Genomic DNA, 21,980 nt, shown 5'->3' with positions numbered 1-21,980 from the left:
TAATAGTGACTTTAATTTGTCCTGAGACAAAAATGGAACGGGATGTTATTTTTATCAAAAGATTCCTTTGCACTTATAATGTGTAATTTTCCTATAATTGTAGTCACTAGACAAACTTCTAAAATTAAATAATGCGTTACTCTGTTTTCCATTCCTTCCTGACTAATTCAAGGTCATTTGGTGTAAAGTATTTATTTTAACATCATGACCTCTTTCAGAAAAGTTCTATGATGTTATAGAACCATGAGAATAAGAAAGGATATTATTGCATTTATACATTTTTCCAAATGACTTTCCACTTTAAATTATGAGACTTTCAAAATTAAAAGAGCAATTGCTTTTGGAAAATTATTCCAGGCAACTGAAAACACAGTATGATTTTTGAGTAGTAAGAGATCAAAAATATCATTGTGCAAGCTCTCTCTCTCTCTCTCTCTCTCTCTCTCTCTCTTTTGTTCACAAGGCTGTTTCCAGTTAAAGCAGAATCCCTCGTAGGGAGCAGGAACATAACAAACAGGAGAGAGGAGTAGACACAGGTTCTTGAAACAGGGACATACTCAGAGAAGTTGGAGAGGGAGGTGGCAAGAGGAAGTGTGGAGAAGAGGGAGAGGGAGAGGGGAAGGGATAGAGACATCACCTTCTTGAAGCTCCCAAGGAATCATTGAAGAATTCTTACAGAAACACCTCCTGAGAAAGAGTGCACCCTAACTACTCCAACCTCCACCCTTCTTCCCAAAGTCCCTTCCACTGTTGCTTTGAAACCACTGCCCCTTGCCTACTGTCCTTATTCCACTCGGCCCAATCCCAGCCGTAGCCCTGGGCAGTCTGACTGTGTGGGCGCATGATAGCCCAGGACAAGAGGGATCAGCAGTTCTGCCAGAGGAGTAACATTAACCTGTGATTATTAGATAGACATATGGACTACTCATATTTTTATTTCTTTTGATGTCAGTTTTTAGTAATTTTGTTTTTCAAGGATTCTGTTTCTTACATTTAATCTTCAAAAGTTTTTGGCACATAATTATTCATGATCTTATTTTTTTAATGTGTGTAGAATTTGAGTGATTTACTTTCATTCCATATGTTGGTAATTTGGGCCTTCTCTGACTTTTTAAAATCCATTTGCTAGGAATTTATTGATTGTATTACTCTTTTCAAAGAAAAGCATCTCTTGACTTTTAATTTTTTTCTAGTGTATATTTATTCTCTATATAATTGATTTCTGCTTCTTTATTTTTGTTGTCTCCTTCTTTCTAAGTTCTTGGAGTTTAATTTGGATAGTTGTTTTAAGTTATAACATTATATTTTGACCTTTTGCCTTTTATAAGTATTTGGGGCTTTTTATTTTGCCTTACACAAGCTTTACAGAATTCTTCATCTTTGGTATTTCATAAGTTCATTATTATTCAATTTAAGAGAGAGAGAGAGAGAGAGAGAACCCCTGCTATTTAAAGTTGACATTTAGTGTGTTGTTCCTGGCTTATATTTATGTTTTTACATTTGATCTTAGACTCAGTAAGAATCTTCTGGTGAGACAAAACTAGTTTTAACTAATTGAATAAAATATATACATATAGGGGCGCCTGGGTGGCTCAGTCGGTTAAGCGTCCGACTTCAGCTCAGGTCACGATCTCACACTCTGTGAGTTCGAGCCCCACATTGGGCTCTGGGATGATGGCTCAGAGCCTGGAGCCTGTTTCCGATTCTGTGTCTCCCTCTCTCTCTGCCCCTCCCCCGTTCATGCTCTGTCTCTCTCTGTCTCAAAAATAAAAAATAAAAAAAATGTTAAAAAAAATTTAAAAATATATATATATATACATATATATATTTTATTTAAATGCTTCTATAGACCTAGAGGTCAAATTGTAAGTATTAGGGAAAATTTAACATAATAAATTATTTTAGTATGGCATTACTTATCATGTTATAATATATAGTGTATCTCAAATGAAACAAACCTGTGACTTTGTGGTTTGTTTGTTTTTAGGGTGTTAATAGTGTGGCAGTTTTACACCTTAAAATATCATGCTGTATTTTCAGTTCTTTCAGAAATACACATTAATAGAGAAAGGAGAGACACATCAAGAAACATATTTCTATATTGTTGTAGGAACAAGATATGATATATTGAGATTTTTGCAGGAACAGTTCATTAAAACTTAAAATGGTGAATGCAACATATAACTTATATGTATTATCCTTTATATCTATCATTTCCAACAGACGCTGGCATAGAAAGTAAGAGGAAAATAAATATATTTAGGTAAAATATGCACTGATAAAAAGCTTGAGGAAAAAAATAAAGAGAAGGGCATCTGTTGGAGACACAGGTTTTTAATTTGTGGGCCTAGGAGGATGCATAACAAAAAAGAACATGAAAGAAAAGAAAAATTTTTGAGGAAAAACCAGATTCAGGTGAATATGTGAAGTTTTTGGAGGTTAAATTGAAATAATGTTGAGATTTGACATCGGATGCAAGATTAGGAATAATTCACATGAGTATTTCATTTTGTAAGATTTCTAAGACTCATACCACATTTAAGAATGAGGTGGAGGGGCACCTGGGTGGCTCAGTTGGTTAAGCAACTCTTGATTTTGGCTCAGGTTATGACCTCATGGTTTGTGAGTTTGAGCCCCGTGGCAAGCTCTCTGACCGTGCGGAACCTGCTTGGGATTCTCTCTTTCCCTCCCTCTCTGACCCTCCCCTGCTTGTGCTCTCTCCCTCTCTCTCAAAATGATAAACATTTTTAAAAAGGAATGAAGTAGAAAAATAATAGAAGGCAATGAAGAAGGAGGAGAGTTAAAGGGGGAGGAGGAACAGGAGGGAGGAGGGATGGAGAGACAACAGTGACGAGACAGATGGCGGCCACTAAAGAACCAGATCTAACACATTGTGGAGGTAGTAATCAGAAAGGATGAACATCTTGGTGTTTGTATCATTGCGGAAACCAGCGAACAAGTGAACGTCCTGAGGGGGAACACGTCAGCAACAGATACACAATTATCCCCTCAAGCAACAACATCAGGCTTTTCTCAGGTATTCCTCACCATTACCTTTACCATGGACTTCATAAACCAAAGATCTACCACCTGGACATCTCCCATGTACGAAATGATGACACCATTCCAGATAAACTACCTGGAGATTATCTCTCAAAATTATGGTTTTGCATACACAAGGGCACAAAAATGATCGTACCCGTTTTCTTTTCAGCTGCTACTGGCAGTGAGATTAAGCTGTCCCACTGTGTAAAGTGGCATTAGTGTGGGATGCCTGGCTTAGGGCTTCATTAGCTTTCAGATTCTGATTACCGTTGGTCTCCTAATATTCCCATTGCATGTTCAAGTTTGGCGCGGAGCTGGAGGGACTGAGCAGAGCTCATTGCCTCTGGACGAGTGGGGCTGGAAAGAGACCTGGTGCTGTCTAGGGCTCATCACGTGGCAGGCCTGCTGCAAAAGTCATCACATATGTCGTCACATAATCACAAAAGGCAACGCAATCAGTATAAGAATTATTATTTCCATTTGGAGGTGATAAAAACCTCATGTGGATTTAGCAAATTTTCTAAAGCCTTCCACGATGGTAGGGACAGAATTTAAATCCATGTCACCTAACCCCAGAGCAAAATGCGTGACAGACTCTTCTCTCAGCACAAATGCCAAGCCCTCAGGCAATTTTTTAATTATTATATGTGCTCTATTGTAAAACACCTTTTTTTCAGAATATGTCATCTATATATAGATATGTAGACAATGAGTAGGTAACCCACTCACACAAGTAGAGTGACCTATTCATACCATACTGTGACGCCAACAGCCCCTGTGAGTCACGCTGTTGATGTCAGGAAGGTTCCACAGGTTATGGGATCCGGACAGCTGGGGGGCCTGGGCCTGGCCCTCTCATCAGCTGTGGGACTGCGTGGTTGGCTTCAAACATCCGAATGGGGCAGGATTCTGCAGTCTCCCAGCAGTTTATTGAGAGGGGTTGTGCGTGGTGGAAAGAGGGAGGGAAGCTTCTTTAAAAAAGAAAGACCTTATTTACTGGAACTAGAGAGTCCAGCACAGGGAGGTACCCATGAGTGAGGCTGACGTGATGCCATGTCCCCCATGAGCTACAACAGAGCACTTAAAATTTCCGCCGACCAGAATCCTCTGGTTTCCAGATGATGCAGACGGGGAGAGAATGAGGTGAAGCGGAGAGAGAAGGCACGCGCGAAAGAGAGTGGCTGACGCTGATGATATTTGCTGGACCACATGAGAATACGCAATAATGTTAATAATGCTGAAGGCAATGGTAGCCAATCTAAAGGTTACATGGCTTGTCAGAAAATGAGAACCGTGTCAGTGAAAATCTTCAAGCTTCACTAGGAAAAAATAGAATTAATTATTATCTATTTAATATTATTATTAAATTATTGGCATTATTATTATTGACATTATTATTTTGTACTGACATTACATATAAAGCATAGAATCAGCATCAAGCTAAGTCTTACCAGGTGGTAGCGGTGGAATATTCTACAATGTAAACTCTAACACTGCATGGATATAAGACTGCATGGCTTATAAGAAAAGAGATCTGAGAAAGGTTATTAGCTAATCATGAAAAAACTTAGAAAAAATAGAATTAATTTTCTTAGGAAAAAATAGAATTAATTATTATCTATTTAATATTATTATTAAATTATTGGCATTATTATTATTGACATTATTATTTTGTACTGACATTACATATAAAGCATAGAATCAGCATCAAGCTAAGTCTTACCAGGTGGTAGCGGTGGAATATTCTACAATGTAAACTCTAACACTGCATGGATATAACACTGCATGGCTTATAAGAAAAGAGATCTGAGAAAGGTTATTAGCTAATCATGAAAAAACTTAGATACCCAAGATCCATTACGCCTTTAATGCCTGGTAAAACTTTGCCTAAATAGAAGATGTGACACTAAGTAGTTTGAAGAAATGGCGTAGGAGTCATATATGCTCCTGGCTCTCTTCTGTCTGGCCTTGTTTGTAACATTTAATGAAATTCTCAGCAAGATTTTACAGATTGAGTTTGGAAGCATTCTGTTAGAGTTTGATCAGGCCCATGTTGGACTTGGGATGTGAAATGGTGTTAGTACAAGTGTTCAAAAAGAACAGATATTTGTCCTACAAGAAAATACAGCTAGGCTAATAATACTCCCTGGTCAGTTTATGAGTTTTAGTGTATACATCGCTATCATTAACTATTTTGATAGCCATTTGAAATTCTGGAATAACCAAAAATACAAAAATTTGAAAACTATTTCAAATAAAGAAGTCATATTTGTTCAAATGCTCTCCTGAGATTGGGATGCAGCTATAAAGAAGTGGTAAGAACACATCGTGCCTTGGTTTAACTGTAACATTTATTTTGTATGCAGTACAGAAAATAAAGCTATGTTTTAATTATATGGTGTCTTAGATCAGATGGTGTAGTGTGCTATCAACAGAGGCAAATTCCTTTTCATGAGCAGTGACAACCACTTCCCTGAAACTATTATCCTTTCATCTAATCTTTATACATACACACATATAATCACCCCCACTTATCTGAGCTTTCGCTTTCCATGGTCTCACTTACCCACGGTCAGCCAGGGACTGATCTTCGTTCTAATGTAGCATCAGAAAGTCAGTAGTGGCCTTGGGCGCCTGGGTGGCTCAGTCGGTTGGGCGTCCGACTTGGGCTCAGGTCACGATCTCGCAGTTCGTGGGTTCGAGCCCCACGTCGGGCTCTGTGCTGACAGCTCAGAGGTTGAAGCCTGCTTCCCATTCTATGTCTCCCTCTCTCTCTGCTCTCCCCCGCTCATGCTCTGTCTCTCTCTCTCTCCTTCAAAAGTAAATAAAAACATATTAAAAAATTAAAAAAAAAAAAAAGTCAGTAGTGGCCTGATGCTACATCACGTGCCTGTGATACTCACTGCACTTTGTCTCATCACATAGGCATTTGATCATCTCTCATCATCCCAAGAGGAAGCGTGAGTGCAAGACAAGAAGTTATTTTGAGAGCGGGACCATACTCATACAACATTTATTTATTTATTTATTTATTTATTTATTTATTTATTAAAAATTTTTAAGTGTTTATTTATTTTGAGAGAGAGAGAGAGAGCAGGAGTGGGACAGGGGCAGAGAGGGAGACACAGAACCCAGAACAGGCTCCAGGCTCTGATATGTCAGCACAGAGCCCGACACGGGGCTTGAACCCACAAACTGCAAGATCATGACCTCAGTCAAACTTGGAAGCTTAACTGACTGAGCTATCCAGGCGCCCACCAACTTTTATTATAGCATATTGTTATAAGTGTTCCATTTCATTCTTAGTTGTTGTTGGTAATCTTACTGTGCCTAATTTATACATTAAACCTTATCCTAGTTCTGTCCATAGAGGGAAAAAAAAGTGTATATAGGGTTTGGTATTCTCTGTGGTTTTTGGTGTCCCCTGGGGGTCCTGGAACATATAACTGGTGGATAAGGGGGGTCCTACTGTACACAGGCAAGAAAAAACTGCATATACCATTTTTTTCTGTTTCATTTTTTTTTTTATTTTTTTCATTATTTTCTGTTTTAATTCATTCAGAGGACATACAAACCATATCCATTTACCAAAAAAAAAAAAGAAAGAAAGAAAATTTTCATTAGCCACTGTGCTTTCAAAAATATTTTATATTGATAGTTTTAGACCTAGATAATTTATTCTCAATGTCCTATAGTATTTTATCATATTAAAACACAACCACTTATATTCATCCATTAAACCCTATACCAATTTTTAATTATTGCCATGTTTTCTGCTCTTACAAAGAGTGCTAACAACTGTTTTGTGTGTGCTTTTTTGCCGACGTGCAAGAGTTTCTTCAGAGAGATTCGCGGTCAAGCCTACCTTCTTCAGTTTAGAAGTTGTTGCTAAATCACTGTTCCAGTTAGCAAGAACAACCCTCAGTACTGCAGATGCATTTTTCTAGTGCTGGCGAAAACTTCCTTTTGAAACCAACCCCACCGCTAATTAGACATGTGACCTTGCACCAGTCGCTAACTTCTTTGCTTCAGTTTCCTCACCTGTAAAAAGGGAGAGGATTCTCATACCCCACTTGTAATTTCTACAAGAATTAGATGAATAAGTATGAAGTGCTTAGAACAGTAGCAAGCACACATCAAGTGTAAGCCATTATTACTGTTATTATTATGATTATTGTTTTGAATGTTTATTTATTTATTTGGGGGAGTGAGAAGATAGAGGGAGAGGGAGTTCCAAGCAGGTTCTGCTAGGTGTCAGCACAGAGCCCGATGTAGGGCTCGAATTCACAACTGAGAGATAGTGACCTGAGCCAAAATCAAGAGTTGGAGGCTTAACTGACTGAGGCACTTAGACACCCCTATTATTATTATTATTATTATTATTATTATTATTACTGTGCCACTGATAAAGTTACCAGTATTTTGTATCTATTACCCTACTGTTTGAAATGGGATTTCCTTGGATAACAGAGTTACTGATCTTTTCTCATGTTTATTAGTTATTCTCTTCTGTTCATATTCTTTGTCCAATTTTCAATTTTATTTCCAGTTTTTCTTTGTAGGCATATATTTGTAGGAGTCATTTATAAGACATGGATAATATATGGATTCTATGCACAGCTTAATCTCTTCTCTGTCTTTGACTTTTATCATCATTACTGTATGTTCGATGTTTGTGGTAGAAAAGCAGTTGTCACATGTACTGTTGTGATATTAGGTCATCCTTCCCATTATAATTTGTATTTGGGAACTGTATTTACTTATTCCAAAATCATGACAGCATTATTCTCTTTACTTGTGTAAATGTTTTATGTTTTGCTGTTTATATTTGGGACTTAAATGCATTTGGAATTCATGTTTACATATCACATGAGCTAGAGATCAGTGTTTTTTTCCTTTACTAATATCGGTTTTTTGAACACCATCCTGTATGACTGATGCATGAAACAGCCCATTTTGTGCCCCAAATCCCCACCCATGTGTGGGCTTGGGTTGAGTTCTCTAGTCTGTTCCACTGATCTCTTTTTCTGGTCTCTGCACCAGAACCAGAGTATTTACAGATTTTGGGTTTTTTTGGAGTTTTTATTGAGATATAGTGCTCATGGATTTATAAGTGTCCAGATGGATACATTTTCATGAGCCCTCAGATCCAGAACATTTCTGGCTCTCCAGAAGCCACACTCTCACTCTTCTGCAATCACTAGTAGCTTGCCAAGGGCATGTGACTTCTTAACAGTGTAGATTAGTTCCACCTGTTTTTATACTTTATCATCGAGAGTGTTTTCTCTGTGTCTGATAGATTGCACTCAACATCGTGTTTGTGCGATTCATCCAATTATTTCTTATAGCTGTAGATCATTTAGTCCATTTAAAAAAATTATTTCCCTTATGGTTTTAAATAACTTCAAACATATGAAAAATTTGCAGATAAATAGCACAAACAACTTTTTCTCCCCAACCATTTTCAAATGATTTGCTGGCATGGGGTCCCATCAACCTTGAGTATATGCCTTGTGCATTTCTAAACATTGTGCAAACCAAGGCATTCACCTGTGTAACCCGCATACCACCATTCAATCGGGAAATTGCTCCTGATGCAGTGTGACCATCGAGTCAGGGTGCCTCATTCAGGTCTTTCCCATCACCACATAATGCCCACAGAGCCCAAGACCCAGGCCATCATCACAAGACAGGCACACTGAGCCTCTAGGCCCTTTTGTCTTGTCTGGATTCATCCCTCTATCTTCTCCTGAACTTCCCAACCTTGACATCCTTGAGGCTACAGGGGAGTTACTTTGTAAAAAAATAAATAAAAAAAAATAAGTATGCTATTTCTTCACAGCTCAGACACCTCCCTGTCATTTAATGATTAATTCTAATGTAGCAGAATTTACTAGAAACTCAAAAGGACTAAAAACACTGGAACCATGGCAATCCTCATCAATCACTGTGTCACTGAAATTAAGTTAATTTTTGTTTTTCTGAGAAATTTGTAGATTCTTCTGTGTTTCAACTGCAACTGCTTTCTATTCGGATTAAAAACCCTTTCTATCTTATGTTATGGAAATGAAATGTCGCCGAGAGACATTGCATTTGATGTAAATTAGCCCAGGTTCAGCTTACTCCGTGGGTGTCTATTAAACTGGATTTGTGTCAGTTGCTCTGCTTAAGGACAGCAGAATAATTTCAAGCCTGTGAACCAAGTAATTCAGGATCAAGGATATGCCCCTGTTTTATCATGGTGAACCCTTAAAACGTGCTGAAAGAGCATAATTTCCCAGACGTTTTGTAGTTACAAATGAGATTCAAAAATAGACTGTGTCACATTTGTGTATTGGAAAGAAGTCCACTGTGTCCTGAGGTAGACGAGCTGGAGCCTTCTCACAGACATCTGTGTCCCACACATTTTGCAGGTCTCCCAGCTTTATCTTAGCAGCTCAGGGCAGCCCTGCTCCTCCCTGCCGCCTCACATCTTCTCCTGTGCAGAAAGGGCCTTCCACCAGCTTTTTCAGGAGCAGCGGTCCCAGTGCTTCATTCTCAGGTGAGTGCACCCCGTGCCTGGCCGAATGGATGCTCGGCGTCATGCTGGAGGCTTGGCGGTCAAGCTGTCCTCATTTCTCGTGGTTTCTGTTTATTTACTTCCTCAGCACCCAGCAGTCCAGTATGTCTTGGCAATAAGTACATTTGACTCGTTACAAAGGAGAGACCTTGTTGTTATTAGAAATAGCCCCAAGTGTGGCTGAATCAATACCAACAAACTTAACCTGAAACTCAATTCATTTGGAAGATTTACTACTTAGAACCAGAGTGTTTTTGCTTTCAAGCCTTAGAAACCCTGGGGAAGGAAAGGCACCTGCTGTTAGCAAACCATGGTTCACAAAATGTGGTTCTGCTCAAATACAAAACACAAATTATTACCTTACAAATGTGGGCTTTCCCACACAAATGTGGGAAAAGCATCTGGGTATTTATGTTTGCTTGTATTTTACCCAAAGTATATACCCGGAAGTATTTTATACTGAAACATAATGGTAGCATTAGCTCATAAATTACCAGATGCTCATGACAGTGATTTACATCAGAGCAAAAATTCTCCCCCCCACTCCTCCATACACACAAGTACCACAAGAAGTAGAGAGTAGAGGTGAAATGTGATTATGTAGTGATAAATGATTAAAAATTATTTAGGTATTAAAACAAGATCTGCATTGAGAATTATATTTCTTTTTAAAAATTTTTTAACCTTTATTTATTTTTGAGAGAGAGAGAGACAGAGTGTGAGTGGGGGAGGAACAGAGAGAGAGGGAGACACAGAATCAGAAGCAGGCTCCAGGCTCTGAGCTGTCAGCACAGAGCCCGATGCAGGGCTCAAACTCATGAACCTTGAGATCATGACCTGAGCCAAAGTCGGTTGCTCAACTGACTGAGCTGCCCAGGTGTCCCAAGAAATACGTTTCTTATTAGGAGAAAATTCTACCAGAGGGGACTTCTGCAACCTTCATGGCTTTGCCTGAGTTATAATCAGTAGTGTTGACTGGAAACAAATGTGTGGATAAATCTTTCCATAACTCCTCAAAGTGAAATGAAAGTGAGTAAAGATGGACAACTGCATAGAACCCAAAAGACATCTAAATACTTAAATAAGCACTTATTTATGTACTTTTACATTATCACTTTGGTCAAAAGTTCAGTGGAGTGTATGATTGGTGGTTGCAAACTTCAATGTTCTGATTTTCAAAGTAGCATGCAAGTGGTTTTTTCACACTTGTGCTGAAGTGTCCCCAGATGGGAGGGGCACCGGCAGCAGGGGAGGCCTCCGCCATCCTCCAATCAAGCAAATCTAGTTTTATCTGCTCTGTTGGGTTTTCTAGTGTAACTTTGATGAAAAGGGGAACATTTTTAAAAACCCATTAGATTATGGGGAGTGTATAATAGTGTGGGCAGTAGTAACAACTGATATGTATTGAGAACATAGTGCCAGACCCTCCATTGGGTACCTTCCGTGTATTGCCTTACCCATAGCTTTAGCATCACTATTTTATGGGTCAGGTGACTGTGTATTATAAGGAGTAACTAGTCTAGGGCCTCGTGATCAGTGAATAGTGAACCTGGGATGTGAGCCCAATAGTGTGAATTAGTAAATGGTGATTAATTAGTCTAGGGTCCAGTGGATGCTGTATGTGGGATGTGAGCCCATAGTCTGGCTTCTGGGCATGAACGAAGCTTCCCCACTCTCCCAGCCAGACACCAGTGCGTGGCTTGCCCCCTGCAGCCTGCTCAAGGAGGCTTCTGACAGCCCACCCAGCCTTCCCTAAAATGCCGGGCACAAATCCGTGGGTTTTCCTAAGTTCTTATTGAATCTGCTTAATTCTTTTGAAACGCATAGGTCTTAGTGAAGCTCTGAGGAGCCAAAGAATCATATCCTTTGGGAGTCTGCCTGCTACAGATTTCATAATATCTAGCAAATTCTTTTAGTAAAGAAACCCGTTTATCGTTTTTTTAATAGGAAATTTATTGTCAAATTGGTTTCCATACAACACCCAGTGCTCATCCCAAAAGGTGCCCTTCTCAATAAAAACCCATTTATCTTTAACCCAGTGCTTTCTACATGAATTTCCTCATGGGATTGCTTTTCCAGTTGGACTTGCTAATATTCTGCAGAATTAGTATTTCTTTGGAACATTTTTATTTATTTATTTATTTTTATTTTTTATTTATTTTTTTAAAAAAATTTTTTAGCGTTTATTTATTTCTGAGACAGAGAGAGAGAGACAGAGCATGAGCAGGCGAGGGGCAGAGAGAGAGGGAGACACAGAATCTGAAACAGGCTCCAGGCTCTGAGCTGTCTGCACAGAGCCCGACGCGGGGCTCGAACTCACGGACTGCAAGATCATGGCCTGAGCCGAAGTCGGATGCTTAACCGACTGAGGCACCCAGGTGCCCCTCTTTGGGACATTTTTAAAGGCTAATAATGCCATGTGTATTTCAGTCTTTCTGAAAAAACTTTTTTTCCTCGTTCAGGTTTTTTTATTTTTTAATGTTTGTTTGGTTATTTATTTATTTATTTTTCAGAGAGAGAGAGAGAGAGCAGAGGAGGGGCAGACAGGGAGGGAGAGAGAGAATCCCAAGCAGGGTTCACCATGGTCAATGCAGGGCTCGAGCTCATGAACCATGAGATCATGACCTGAGCCAAAATCAAAAGTTGGACACACAACCAACGGAGCCACCCAGGCACTCCTGTTCAGGTTTTAAGAAGTGAAGAACAAATGTGTGATCACAAGGACTTACTATGTTAGTCATCCTCTTCTTTCAGGATTGATGTTTTTATGTGGCTTCTCTACCTCCTTGATTGTCTTGACTATGATAAAGGCTTTCTGCATTTATTATACTAATTCATTAAAATTAGTAAGTTTAGAACTCAACTAAATACATTGTTTAGAAGAGCAGGGAAGCACTATGAATAATAGCCAAATTATGGAAAGAGCCCAAATGTCCATCAACTGATGAATGAATAAAGATGTGGCATACATACACACACACACACACACACACACACACACACACACAATGGAATACTACTCAGCAATGAAAAAGAATGAAATGTTGCCCTTTGCAACATCTTGGATAGAACTGGAGAGTATTAGGCTAAGTGAAATAAGTCACCTGGAGAAAGACAGATATCACATGATTTCAGTCATATGTGGAGTTTGAGAAACCTAACAGAAGACCATAGGGAAAGGGAAGGAAAAATAAGATGCAAACAGAGAGGAAGACAAACCATTAGAGACCCTTAAATACAGAGAACAAGCAGGGTTGGTGTGGGTGGGGGGGGTTGGCGGGGTGGGGAAAATGGGTGATGGGAATTGAGGAGGGCACTTGTTGGGATGGGTGTTGTATGTAAGTGATGAATCATGAGAATCTACTCCGGAAGCCAAGACTACACTGTATGTTAGCTAACTTGACAATAAATTAAAAAAGAAAGAAAAGATCACAGCCAAGAGTCTATTGTGTCTCATAACCAGCATTTACAAAGGATAATTTAAGATTTGGAGATCAAAATGCAAATATTCCTGGAATACATGTCCTATAACTTAGGACTAGAGCAGGAATTTCTAACTTTTATTTTCAAATTTCAATTTTGTTTTTCACTTGATTGATAATTATAGGCCTCTCTAGCACACAAAGCTTCATCTTGAGAAACAGTTTTTAATAATTTTCAGATCTTTGTCATGGGTTATAACTGAGAGTCTGGTGTTCACCATAATCAATCTTCTCTTTAATTTTCTGAAGGCCTTGATAGATGGTTTTAATTAATTATCAGAGCACATGTGACAAAAATCCATTATCCTAACAGTGTGTTGAGCAAATCCAAATTAATGTTATAAGCTGAACATAGAAGTAACTTGTGAAGTTAGCAGAATAAGGTCCGCCTCTGTCATGTGCAGGTTTTGCAGACAAGGCTGTTCAAATAAGCTTTCAGATTTCTATGGGTCTGTGATTGGCACCGCCCAAAATCCTCCATCAAGTTTCTAGTTTAATCATATACTGGGTTTTCAGATCAAGGGATATTTCTTGAACACATCATGCTAGGATTTTTAGTTGCAATATGATATCCTACCCTGCCCTGTGCTGTATCCTTTTTTTTAAACTTCCTTGCATTTTACTCAGCGTTTCAATAAAATATGCCCATTTTGAGATTTTATGAGATGGTTGAAATTGCTAGTGATTTTGGCCAGGTAAGAGAATTGATCATTCTCTCTACCCCCACGTGGAGTGACAGAGCATGCGCAGTGGCGAGAGCGGGGAAGGCACTCACGTGACCTCCAGAGCAGCCGCACACCCTCCCAGCTGTGCAGACTGCCAGCTGCGTTCACCATCGTCCATGCACCACCTGTTGCCGGTTTCAGAATAGATGCTGCGGAAGAACCGGTTGAGTGTTTCATGTTGGGTGAAGGCTGCCTTCTGCCACCCTTTCTCCAAGAATGAGCCTACCCTCCAAAGTCCTCCCTGGTTTCTTCCACCTGCTGGCACATTGTTTGCTGTGCTCCATTGCAGTTTGAGTATGCATTCGTGATGTGCTTGGTGTTCATTGGAGAGCATCCCGGATGATGGATGATGGCCTCCAGATTGCCCACGGATGCACCTCTTGAGCTCTGCAGCCTGGCATAGACTCCGGCACATAGTAGGCCCTTAGTAAATTTCACCTGAAAGAAGGAGTGCCATTTTTAAAAGGCAAATGGTGTTTTCAAGATCCAACCCTGCGTAAATGTGAGCAGAATCTCTACAAAATCAAGGTTTATAAACCATCCAATTTATAACAGCGAATACAAGGGTAGAAGTGAAATTTCAATCACGAGTGATCTAAATTGTTTCTGCTCTGAAATTAGAAGGTTACAAGCAAATGTCCTTGAACCTAGAAAGGAGCTCCTTATCTTGTGTGGGTCTCTGGCACCTGCTCCCCTCAGGCTGCCAGAGTGGTGGTTCTGAAAGTCATTAAAATATTTATGGTCGGCGCGGATGCGGGGAAGGGAAGTATTTTGTTAGCAGCTGGAGACTTGGATAAAAAAATACATTTCAGCTTCTTTTCTGGCAAACACCCTTTCCTCCAATTCATTAGTACAAATAATCAGGGGAGAAGCCCAAAAAAGCACTAGTAAAGAGCTATATATATATGTATATATATATTTTAATTTTTAAGCTATCAGATGAGTAAAGACTTTTCCTGAGCATTCTATCTGGAAGCACTAACCACTTTATTTTGTATTAGACCATTTGGTATTTAGTAAGTAATAACTGTATTGGAATTTTATATAATCCTCTATCCTCTCATGTCAGGAATATAGTACAATTATTTATAGAAATTGGATGAGTTTTGAGAAACATCAAAAATGTCACTACAGATAACAAGTTTGGTTACTATTATTTCCTGGATTCAAGGAAAATGGAGAACGTGAAACGTCAGACTGACAGAAGCCTCAAGAGGCAAGTGGCCGTTTTAGGATCTGCTGTGTGCCAGGCACCTTACTCTCCTGGTCAACTCTGGCCAAGGAAGGTGTAATGTCTTTCCTGGGAGGCTCAGAAAGCTTTTACAAGGCCATTTGCTCCAGGACACATGCATCCTCACTGTAGAGGCCGTCCCTTGGGGTCCCGCTCACTTACGTTCATTTACAAAGCTGAGCACAAAACATTGGATGGCAGACGTTCATCAAATTCATATGCTGCCTCAGCGTCCGGAACGACAAAGGGCACGTGACTGAGTACACATGTACTAAATATTTCGGATGAGCAAATCAAAGCTAAGAGTTAGATGATACCATACACTCAGGAAAGGTTCTTCCGTCCTTCCCTCACCACCTTTGTATCAGGATTATGGCTGCTCATTGAATTGTTGGCTACATTCTCCAAGATGCTAAACTTGAGTTTTCTCTCTGTTTTCTGGCAGTGGAGAGAGAGGATCGGGGAAGTCTGAAGCCAGCAAACAAATAACGAGACACCTGATGTGCAGATCTGGCTTCAGCAGGCCTATGTTTGATTCCAAATTTAAGCACGTAAGTTTCTTGTTTGGGTCAGAGAATATGTTGAGCTGGGACACCTGTAGTTTGTGAATAAAAAGGAACATCATAATAGACCATAAGCTTGACTATTAATTGGTCCAAGTTGGTGGAAATAAAGGAAAGAAAAAGAAGATTGAGGCCTGGTGCAAATTAATGCCATTTGAGATTTATTTTAAAATATTTTGAACATACATACTCTTTTTTTATAGTTGCTCAGAATAGTTGGATTGAAAACATGTAATATACTTAGAGATTACTGTTGTTCACATAGAAAGTGCCACTCGGTGTGTAGACACTTTTGGGGGATTGGCCCGATTAGCACGTTTTGTGGGGGACTATTGAGAGGTGATAGTGAAGTTTCAAAGTATGTAAAAGAATTGATAACAAGAGGGGCACCTGGGTGGCTCAGTCAGTTAAGCGTCTGACTTCAGCTCAGGTCATGATCTCACGGCTCGTGAGTTCAAGTCCCACGTCGGGCTCTGGGCTGACAGCTCGGAGCCTGGAGCCTGCTTCCGATTCTGTGTCTGCCTCTCTCTCTCTCTCTTACAAGAATAAGTAGACATTTTTAAAAAAAGAACTGATAATAAGAAAGCTTAATGCTATTGAGGGGCAGGTAATAAAAGTTCATCTCCAATATTGACTTGTTTGATGTACGTTGTGGTGTTTTTAGGTATGCAACGTAGTGACTTGATATGTGCATGTATTGTGAAACGATCATCACTATAATTTTTTAATTAACATCCATCGCTCCACATAGTTAAATATTTTTCTCTTGTGATGAGAACTTTTAAGATTTACTTGCTTGGCATCTTTCAAATCTGCAGTTTTCCCAACTGTGGCCACCATGCTGTGCGTTACAGCTGCAGGACTGACTTACCTTGTAACTGGGAGTTTGTACTTTTGACTCCCTTCACGCAATTAAAACTGATTTTAAGTTATATTCAGTAACACCTGCTTTTATTTGAAGACTCCTTGTGGTGATACTTCATCCACCTAAAATATCTCCAGGGTTCAAGGAGGAACCAGAAAGGCCTATTAGCCATGAAGATAAAGGTCAGAAATTTCACACAATAAAGCTCGGGAATTTTACCCAAGGATACACCTGTAGGGTGCTCACCACTGACTGTGTCTTGTTTTTACACAGTCCTGGTAGGTATTTTTAGCAGGTTTTCCCTGGCCACAGTAGAGGGGAAGTGCAAACTCAAGAGTTGCTAGAAGGATCCTGCAGGGAACACGTATGCTAGGCAGACGCCCTGGTGGGTGGAAAGACAGCCCATCAATAACCAATCGGGACATGATCAGAACCCAAAAGTGTGCTGCCCTGGGGGTCTCCACCTGCAGGGCTAGCCTTCCAATTTCATTACTGTAGAGGAAATAACTAGAATAACCCAAGTTCATGATGATTATTCTATGCTTGAGACAAAAATAAGACTCCCTTACGTGTGCCCTGTTACTTTAGGGGCCTCGGGGTCTTATGCTGTGCGCTTCCTCATGCTGTCCGATCCCATGATTCCGTCCCCTCCATGTGCTGTCACGTCTCATCCTAACCCACCAGCTCCCCTTCTTTCCACATAGACCCCTGCCCAGCAGCCCTCCTGGATATCCCACAGTGTGCGTCCCTAAGACAGCCAGAGCTGGACGCAGGGGCTCCCAGGTTTCTCCAGCATTCTCCTCCCAGGCCACCCATCAAATAAGTGGCACAATCACTTTCTCATTGCCCCACTGGAAACCTGGCTTTGGCCTCGATGCCAGCCTCTCCCTGCTTCACCCATGATTACAGTATCCCGACAATCTGACCTGGTAACACTGTTCTCCAGCTTCATAGAGATTCCCTGTTCCTATTCTTGACAGAGCCACCTTTGAACACGTATCCCCCCAGGCTGGGCCATGTGGCCTCTGTCCCTCATTCATTTATTCAACAATGTCTTAAGTGGCTGACATGCGCATGTCCCTTGAATTCAGAGACACCGTCTTAGAGCCCGCCACACAGTTGGAGCTCAAGTACTATGTGGCACGTGAAAGAGTACATGCTTAAGATATCTAGAAGTATTTTCAGCATACCTAAGACACAGTTAATTATCCCAAGTCACCTCAATTCATTTACTTAAACATAGCAAATGAACTTAACATGGATAAACCATTTGTCCATCATCGGGACCCCGTAGGTTTTGCTGCGTGTGCTGTGCGTCATGCACATGACGGGCAGTGTGGTCCCAGTCCCCTCTCTCTTGGTGCACATTTCATAGCGAGGTGTGGGAAGTGTGCTGGTGTCACCTGACAGGTGCACGCCTCCCCCTTCACAATCACCCCTGCACCGGCCTTGCCAGGCACGTATTTGCAGAAAGACACCTGCCAGTTCATTCTGCGACTTGGTATTGAAAGTGTCTGATTAAATCGGAGCAAAAACTTAGCTGCTGTTATCTTAGATTATTCCCTAAAACAAAGCCATCTGAAAGTTGAAATGTTTGCGGCACCTGGGTGGCTCAGTCGGTTAAGCATCCAACTTCGGCTCAAGTCATGATCTCACGGTTTGTGAGTTCGAGCCCCGCGTCGGGCTCTGTGCTGACAGCTCAGAGCCTGGAGCCTGCTTCGGATTCTGTGTCTCCCTCCCTCTGTGCCTCTCTCCCACTCTCTCTCTCTCTTACAAAATAAATAAACATTTAAAATAAATAAATAAAAGCTCACACATTATATAAAGATGTAGAAACCCATCACCCTGTGAGAATTGTGCTGTTTGTATTTGGTTTTCTGTCACTGCCCTTTCAACTTATCGCTGTGGGCCAAGGGATATCTGCCATGGTGGCATGCACGTGAGAATACTCTGGAAATCTTATTTGTTAAATAAATTTTTGTTTTGGACCACCTGGGTGGCTCAGTCGGTTGAGCACCTGACTTGAGCTCAGGTCATGATCTTGCTGTTCAAGAGTTCAAGTCCCCACATCGGTCTCACTTCTGTCAGTGCAGAGCCCGATTTGGATCCTCTTTCCCCTTTCTCTCTGCCCCTCCCTGCTTGTGCTTGCTCAAAAATAGATAAAACATTAAATATTTTTAAAAATCTATCTATCTATCTATCTATCTATCTATCTATCTATCTATCTTTCTATCTATTATTTATTTATTGATTGATTATTTTAAGTACACTCCACATCCAGCGCAGAACCCAATGTGGGGCTTGAACTCATGACCCTGAGATCAAGATCTGAGCTGACTGAGATCAAGAGTCAGACACTTAATCATCTGAGCCACCCAGGTGCCCCAATATTCTAGAAATTTTAGTATCTGATTCCTCATTTAGAAATGAGAGGAACTTGGGTTGCCAGTGTGGCTTAGTTGGTTAAGCACCCAAGTCTTGATCTTGGCTCAGGTCAGGATCATGATCTCATGGTTCCTGAGATCAAGCCCCACATCAGGCTCTGCACTGACAACGGAGAGCCTGCTTGGGATTCTCTGTCCCTCTCTCTCTACGTCTCCCCTCCTTGCTCTCTATATCTCAAAACAAATAAATTAAAAAAAAAAATACTTTTAAAAGAAATGAGAGGAATGTATATTTAATTGATAGGTCAATGTAATTTTGTTCCTATTTTCGACTTTTGAAAAAGACGTCCTTAAGAAATTAAATCCGCTCTTACGGATTCCCAAACCTACACCTGATTCTGGAGATTTCTTTCTTTGTGAAGACTATCTATGGTGACATATGTGTTCATTAATGACTAACTCATAACCATTTATTAAGCTCAAACCATATACTGAGAACCTGCATAATTGTACAGCGCAGCTCAAAATAATTTAACATTTTGGGTTGACCTGGGTAGGATACAATAATTATCTATGTTCACATATTGTACTGTACTGCTACAGACATAGCAGAGTTAGAGAATTTCTAAAGAACAGTTATCAAATACACTCAGGTTAACTAACAAAATACCAGGAGCTGTTGGCCTAAGTGTAATGACAAGGAACAGTGGTCCTCACTGTAAGTTATAGACTAAAGCAATCATTTATTAAAATGATCCTTCTGGAAAGAGCAGGCTGTGCAATTTCTAAAGTGCATTCTAGATTACTTTATGTAAATTGGCTTCGCAGTTTAGCTTAAGTAAATACATTCTAAGTTGCATTTCTTTAGATAGATATAACTCTTCCAAATCAGTTAGCGTCTGGGAATCAATATTATGATATCCATGCAAATTTCAAGGAAAACCATTTCTAATTCACTTGTTTGTTGTTTTATTCATTTTTCATGCAAATTAAGGATGTCATAAATAAGTGATTCCTAGCCTCATAAGGTAACATCGCCCAGGATTAAGTATGGCTTAAACTTATATCAGTTATGCTGGGTGTTTTTTTTGTTTGTTTGTTTCTTGTTTTTGGCTTCCTTTAAATTACAATCCGGATGAGTATCATTTGGTGTTCAAAGCATTCTCAAAACTTACCCACAGTTCTTGCACAGCACCCTGGTGTACAAGTGGGAATTAAATACAAGTATTTAATGAATGTATATGAATCGACTGTAAATATAACATCACAGGGGTTCAGTGAAACTTTGTACGTTTCAGGGATGGGCCAGTACTTCTTGTGGGAAAGAAAAGTCTGATTAAGGAGATGAATAGAAAAGAGCATCCTTGATTGCGGAGCTGAGATTCAGTAGAAGGCTTAAAGTTCAATCCAAGGTGGGATGAAAGGAAACTTCCTTAGGAGGCCTGAAAGGAGAGAGGTGGGTGAGTTGAATAGGAAAGCAGTTCGGCCACACTGGGTGGTGTGACGTTGCTGTGGGTTCCCACGCCGGCAACCACTATCCACGATGCGGCCACGTGGGGCTGTGTGTGCAACAGACACACACAGGGCATCTCCCCTGGGGAGTCTAGCCCACACAATTTTGCCCTGGATCGCAGTATACTGCGAAAGAAAAGCAGTCACTAGAGGTTATTCGGATCAGCAGTTACTGAAAAATAGGGAACACGGGACGTAAAAAGAAGGGCGCGGGGGGGTGGTGTCAGCAGAGTCATGTAAAGCTGAAGAAAAGAGAGCATCTTCCTTGTGGTTTCCATTGATGACATAATTGAAGATTAGAACCTGGAGTATGGGGAGGAAGAGAGCAAAGTGAAGGAGTCTGAGCTGGCTCCCTGCTGACCCATGAGGGCACAGAGGGAAGAACCAGGTTTAGGTGGGGTCCAGAGAGCTAGAGAGCTGGCACTGAGCTCCAGAGAGGACTGGATACTTTCATACAGGCCATGCACATGTTTGTAAGGGACACACAGCTGTCATGTTTCTGAATTTTAATCTCCTCCTTCAGTTGTCCTGCCTGAAAGGTCTACGCGGGTTTACCTTCTGCCCTGGCAACACGGTTCGGGTTGTGTTTTACGCAACGGGTTTGAACCCTACAACCATGGAGATTGCTCTGGTTCCCCTGTACAGCTTCAAAACAGCTACCATCAGTTCAGACTGTTGTTTTTAATCCCTGTATTTGAATTTCAAGCTGTACAAGCAGGAGATTTTTTCCCTGGCAATAGGTTTTTGGAACGTAAAAATCATGTTTGGGGGGAAAAAAACAACTGCCTGGGACTTTTCACCAATTCTGCCCCAAATGACTTTCAGCTTTAAGGAACATTCAATTCCATTTACGTTGTTTAAATACACATTTATTGAATAACTGCTTTTTACAGAGCACAGTGGTGTGGTGCACATGAGTAAGCCGTTTTTTTTTTTTTTTTTTATTGAGGAAGACACAGGTTTTTACTCTTAGAAAATACAATAGGTTAACTACTATCATAATAATAGTGCATAACTTTTAGTGGCAAAGCTATTAAAATCTTAAAGAAAAAAAACAAAAAACCCACACAGTCCTAAGTCGAAAAAAATCATACCAGTAAAATTTGAATCAGTGACCACTGAGGAAATATATACATACTTCCTTTTACCTATATTTTTGTTTAAAGTTTTGGTATTGTACCATATTCTTATGATTTTCTTTGAGAGTTAAGGTGGGCAGTGGAACAATAATCAGTCTTGCTGGGGTTTTTTTTGTTTGTTTGGTTTTTTTTTTTTTTTTTTTGGTATTTCTCTTAACACATTTACTTAGTGCCACCTATTGGCCAAGTGGATAATTGAAGATAAAAAGCGTTATTTACTCCTCAGGGATGAAAAAGAATGAAATCGTGCCACTTCCAAGGACGTGGATAGAACTGGAGGGTATTATGCTAAGTGAAATAAGTCAGTCAGAGAAGGACAGGTATCCTATGTTTTCACTCATGTGAAAACTGAGAAACTTAACAGAAGAACATAACAGAAGGGAAGGAAAAATAAGATAAAAACAAGGAGGGAGGCAAACCATAGGAGACTCTTAAATATAGAGAACAAACCAAGGGTACCTGGAGGGGAAGGGGT

The 21,980-nt window shown here is 40.2% G+C and overlaps 1 protein-coding gene across 2 annotated transcripts in view; it reads left to right on the top strand.

Moving 5' to 3' along the window:
* The window catches only part of MYO16 (myosin XVI), a 616,506-nt gene that overhangs the window by 310,693 nt on the left and 283,833 nt on the right, over positions 1 to 21,980 (top strand). For both annotated transcript variants that reach the window (XM_058742988.1, XM_058742979.1), the window contains exons 13-14: positions 9,459 to 9,586; positions 15,488 to 15,593. In XM_058742988.1, the coding sequence (XP_058598971.1) occupies positions 9,459 to 9,586; positions 15,488 to 15,593 (234 nt within the window). The remainder of the gene's footprint in view (positions 1 to 9,458; positions 9,587 to 15,487; positions 15,594 to 21,980) is intronic.

This window comes from Neofelis nebulosa, chromosome 1, assembly GCF_028018385.1.
Source record: "Neofelis nebulosa isolate mNeoNeb1 chromosome 1, mNeoNeb1.pri, whole genome shotgun sequence".
Classification (NCBI taxonomy): Eukaryota; Metazoa; Chordata; class Mammalia; order Carnivora; family Felidae; genus Neofelis; species Neofelis nebulosa.
This window is presented reverse-complemented; position numbering and strand designations above follow the sequence as displayed.